Source organism: Egretta garzetta, unplaced genomic scaffold (genome assembly GCF_000687185.1).
Source record: "Egretta garzetta isolate BGI_Z169 unplaced genomic scaffold, ASM68718v1 scaffold828, whole genome shotgun sequence".
Lineage (NCBI taxonomy): Eukaryota > Metazoa > Chordata > Aves > Pelecaniformes > Ardeidae > Egretta > Egretta garzetta.
The window spans coordinates 494,905-500,391 of record NW_009260636.1 but is presented as its reverse complement, the minus strand read 5'-3'; the positions used below and the strand labels follow the sequence as shown (position 1 = coordinate 500,391).

Below are 5,487 nucleotides of genomic sequence, written 5' to 3'. Positions count from 1 at the left end.
AGTAGAGGTAAGAATCAACAATAACAGAACAGTATCAGAAATACAAGCTTTTATTCCTTCTCATTGTTGTAACAAGATTTTTTTAAAGTAGTGGTTTAGTAGGTCTATTCCTAATTAATGAGCAAAAGTGGTAAAAGCTCTTTTTTGCCTGGTGTTGGAAGAGAGAAACTCTATGAAATAACGCTACCGTTTCACCTTGTTTTCATACACTGAAAGGTGAATAAAAACTCATTGTACACTCTTCCAGTAAGGAAATTTGGAGGCATAGTTGGTAGGAGGCAGATTCATAGCGAAGTTAGTAGGTTGTTCTTGGTGTGACTAGTGAGTGACCTGGGGAACTTCCTGAGTGATGTTGTGCGTGCTAAAAATTTGCATGGATTCAAAAAAAGCCTGGATAATAAGTTCAAGGAAGAGAAATAAATCAAGGGATTACTTAGTAAATATCCAAGGAAGTTCCAACCTGAAAATGAGCAGAGACTAGGAGAGAATTAAGGGAAAATACCATGTGTATGTCCTGTTCCTACATTCTTCCCAAGCCTGCCATTTGTCTGCCTCTTCCCAAGGCGCTTTTGGAGACTAGGATACTGTTACTTTAATCTCTTAGTGCTCAACAGCTGCATTGTACTAGGATATCATTAGAGCCTAGTTGCATCAGGTGATAAATGCAAGACAGACAAATTCACTGAAATTTTATCAAGTGCCTTGCTCAAAGGCTGAACTTGGATTACACTACCTCCACTTTGTAGTTCTGATGTGTCTGGAATTAGTCTTTATAACTAGAATGCTTAACCTAAAAAATAATCTCTAAAATGTGTATTTCCTACAGGTACTAGATGAAGAAGCTGAAGTTTTCATAGTCAAAATGTGGAGGTTGTTGATATACGAGACAGAAGCGAAGAAGATTGGTCTAGTGAAATAAAGCACTCTCCTTGCTTCTAGGGTTCCATTTCAATTTTGGGCTTTTTTTTTTTTTTTTCCATCATTCAAAGACTTTGAATTTTCTCTGTTCTCAGAGACTTGAGACCTGTATTTTTTTATGTAGAAAATGTGAAATTTTTTTGTCCTCTGCTCTGAGGCCCCCTTTACCCTTCTCAGTTAGTTATCTGAATCCTGCATTGGTTCTCTTTATAATTCACAAGGTACAATTACCGGTATGTTTTACAACCTGCAGCTACTGTACATGCTCTCTGGTAATTTTATGTTACTCTGATTCTTGTAAATATTAAGAAAAAAAGCCCCTGTTTTGCAAAACATTTGCACTTAGTGTGGAACTATATCAGTTACAGATGAAGACAAATTATTTTACTGCAAATTTACCAGTGTTTTTTTTTTTTCATAGTCTCCCTCTTTTTATTTAAGGAATGATCAGAATACAATTTCAAAATGAGTGGCTTGAGCTGCTTTCACAGAACAGCTTTGTGTGTTCATTTGGTTCCCCTCATCTGACTCCCTAAGAGGAATTTGCTCAGACTTTTCATTCTGAGGTGAACCAGCAGTAGTCTTGATAACTTTGTTGGCCATTTAGAATTACTAATTAATCTGGGAACTTAAATCTCCTGCAGATGCTCTGCTTTTTCCCTAGAAAGTGCAAATTGCAGGTTTTTATTCTTTGCTCAGTTAAAACAAGAGCAGGACCTCAATTCAATAAGTGCTCTTTAATGAGTTTTTTTTTTTTAACCTAGGGTATCTTCTGCTCAATTTCATTTTAGCCCTTCCCTATTATCCCTTCTGTCTCCAAAAGAATCAGATGGCTTTTTTTTTTAAAGAAATTATTTTTAAAAACATTTTTTTAGTATTTAGGAAAAAAAAATACCCATTTGGATGTAACTGACCATAGCAGTTGACAAAAACTAAACCATAAGTTTTCAAAGCCGAAGTCTTGTTTTTATCCATACCGTTAAACCAGACCCAACTTTTGTTTTCTACTGTAAGCAGTCTATTGTCCACAAAAAGAGGGTGATATTTCCCTGCCTTGTTTGTATGGGTTTTTATAAATAGGCTGATATGGTAAAAATGATGAGATGTACTGTAAACTGCATTTTTTATCTCATACCTGGGTAAGAAGACAAATCGATAATGTGCTATGAGCTGTTTTGATTGCAGGAGGACTGTGTTCCAGGGAACAAACTGTCTCAAAAACATTTTTAATTTTTAAACACAATTCTTAATAGCAAACAAATTAAGTAAAGGTGTTGCAGTATCTCTATATTGTATTTAACTGAAGGATACAGGTTGACCTGTTCAGAAGACATAACTATGACCTTGAGTCACTAGTTCTTTGTATCTGGAGAGGACACTTGAAAACACTGTTCTTAACAAATGGGATCGTGTAAAGGTTCCACCATGTAAATATTTCAGATATTAAAAATGTATATATTTGATTTAAGGGCTGACATTCTTTTGGAGTCTTGTGCAGCATGCAATTATATTTAAGACTGCTTTCTGAATCAACAAGTGTTCACAGATTAGGGGTGGGGTTTTTTAAAACTACCTCCTGCTTGATGTCAGGTGACCAGAAGCCTGCAAATGCAGATGCGATCCCAATGTGTTCTTTCTCATCCCTGTAATACCACACACCACAAAATGTTCTTTTTTTTAACTTGAAGTGTAATGCTCAGATGTTACTTTTCTGTTGTGCTTGAGTTTGTGTGAGAATGTTGTCTTACATACTTCTATGCTGCAACCTTCCTCTTTTTTTTTTCCTGCAACTTGATGTTACCCTAAGAAATTACTTCTCCAGTCTCCCCATAGTTTTGCATCAGCATTTACCAAAAATTCTCCACATTCAAAATAAATTCAAAACTTGCTCTGTTTGTAGTAAATACAGAGAAGAGGGAGAGTGAACTTCATGATTGCTTTTTGTCCTGCTAGTATGGCATTCTCTCTCTCAGTAGTAGTAGTTAAACAAGACAAATGTGACGAATGTGTTGTAATGCCACGATGTGACAGATTGCCTAATGTCCTTGCGATCCCTCAGTGAAAGCTCAAGTTGTGAAACTTCAGCTTATTTTCTCTTGCCCTAAACTAAAGTTGCATATTCTTCTGTTGCATTATTTATGCACTGGACATAGGCTTGTACTGTACCTTTCCTAAGGAGACTGAAGGCATCTTGGTGAGGAAGACAGCCACATTTAAGATGGAGTGTTAAATATCCAGGTAAATAAGTATTTAGAAGCAGTTGTGGCATATTAAAAAAATAACTTTGCAGAAGTTGAGATTGTCTTCAGTAGTGGAAGGAGGAAGGAATGTTCACTGTAGCATCTCTGATTTGGCTCATGCAAGTACTTCAACAAATTTTCCTCTTTCAGAATGCAAAATGTTGCTTTATAAAGTCACTTCTAGTGTTTACCTCTTACTCAAATTAGTGTTATTCTCAGTCATAACATTTGCCTGTGATGCTGGGGGATAGAACACGAATTACATACTGCTGAGAAGGCTCTTGATATAGAAAGTAACTTCCCTTTGTTAACCATTTCTCTTTCAACACGCAGTAGCAGAATTATTTCAACATAAACTTGGAAAATATGGGCTAGAAAAAGCCTTTTTTGACAACATTACAACACTTCACGGTCTGAACGTGCAATTTAATGCGCACTGTGTGCGTTGTGTTAATGAATGCACAGGTAAAGAGTGTACTGAGAACGAGATCAGTTAGCGAAGTACGCGCACTCACCGCTGGGTGCTCAGTGCAGCATGCCATGGTGTGATCCATTCGGTGGGGGAGAGGTACTTCAGAAGTTACACGTGGTGCAGGGGGGGCGAGAAATAGCAGTATTTGTACAACCTAACTGGATATACTAGTTGTTGATCTGGGCTTTACTGTGGAACGAGGCTTTACACCTTAACCTAACACACGCCCTTAGTCTCCTGGTAATCATTCTGTGTTACTGCTGTTCAGCATCACTTGGAATATGTGAGTATAAAATACAAAGTATCGTTGTTTTCATTAGTACGCACTGAAAAGAAATGGGAAACCGTGAACAAGTAAGATCCATTACCAAGAACGATACAATTTTTATATTACCATTCATTTGCTAAGAGACTTTTTTTTGTTCTTAAGAATATTCAACCTGTTTACATACTGATTTGGTCTTTCTAATTTTGGGTGCTTCCTTCCTCCTCTTTAAACAGGACCTGCACTAAAAATAACAATTTTGCTAGATGTTTGTGGCTCTAAATGTGGGCAGGGGGAAGGCCCCAAACACTAAGTTTAGTTTCTTACTGAATTCTATTTCTTGCTACTAATGCTTAATCCTGTTACTGGGGGGGAAGGGTTAGACCTTTCGTCCTTTTACTAAATGGAGTTGCTAGATTGCTGCTTGCAGGAGTTAGTATTTTAGAAACTGGAAGCTGTTGGCTTTTCTATTGCAACAGGGTCATGCTTTTTCATAATCTACACATTTTCCTGAGTAGGAACATAGGATGTCATACATGCAGACTTACCAGTTAGTGCCCAGTCACAGTGTGAGCAGTGTGAGGTATTGTTTATAGACACTTCATCATAGATCAAACCGATATCAATGATATAAATAGGAAATAGTCTGGTACAGCTGTATGTCCGTCCATGTTTGGGTTTGGGGGGGGGTTCCCCTCTTGAAATAAAAAAGTTTTTTATGTGGTTAATGGTTAGGCATCACTTCCGGTCTAAAAAAGGCTTTTTAAATGCACTTCATATGCATACAACTTAGTGAAACTCGGGACTTGTGTCAAAATGCTTATGTAAAACCTAACTTTTATGCACGATGCTTTTGTGCTGCTTCACTTTCCCATAGATCTTCCCGTAGCGTGGTCGAACAGTGAAATACAAATCTGTTCTAAACATGCAGAATTGCATGTCCCCTCAGGAGCTTTTACTTCTTTCATTTGCAGAATGATTACATGGATCATAGCGTTTCCTTTATGTTAGTAACCCATTAGGGTCTGCATTTTTAAAGAAGGATTGTGGATTACGCTTCAACTATCAAGGTAAGTTTCAAGTTTGAAATTGCCCTTCTTCCAGAAATGAGTCACAGCTCTACTAGCGGCTTCCTGAAAAGATGCCACATTGACTTCAGCTTAAGTTTTAACACTCTTTTTATTTTGAAGTGCAAAGATCCCTTCAAGTTATTTTTCATAAGGCTTTTTCGTGGGACCATTTTAAAACAGCATTACTAGCTTATGTATGAATTCAAAACAGCCAAGAAGTATTTTCTCGTAATACCTCCTCTCTCTTGGTAATGTCTCTCACCAGGTTAAACAGGACGAGGTACATTTCCCCTGCAAGGCTACCCTTGGCCGAAGCTGGCTCCCCAACACCCACCCAGCCTGCCCACAATCTGTGCCTCTTTCGTTTTCGGTTACGGTCCGCTTGTCTCCATCTCCTGCTTTTGCCTAAGGGCGAGCTTTCAGCTTGTTCTCTCAAGCGCTCCTGCCTGCCCCTGGGTGCGTGCGCTGGCCGGAGGCGCCTCCTTCAGCCCCGGGGGCGGTTGGGGGCTGGGGCCCTGGCGG

The 5,487-nt window shown here is 38.5% G+C and overlaps 1 protein-coding gene across 1 annotated transcript in view; it reads left to right on the top strand.

Moving 5' to 3' along the window:
• RBM25 (RNA binding motif protein 25) overlaps positions 1–1,623 on the top strand; it is a 32,775-nt gene extending 31,152 nt beyond the window's left edge. Inside the window, 1 exon segment of the mRNA XM_009645551.2 lies at positions 827–1,623. Coding sequence (XP_009643846.1) covers positions 827–919 — 93 coding nt within the window. The 3' untranslated portion in view covers positions 920–1,623.
• Positions 1,624–5,487: the final 3,864 nt, after the last annotated feature.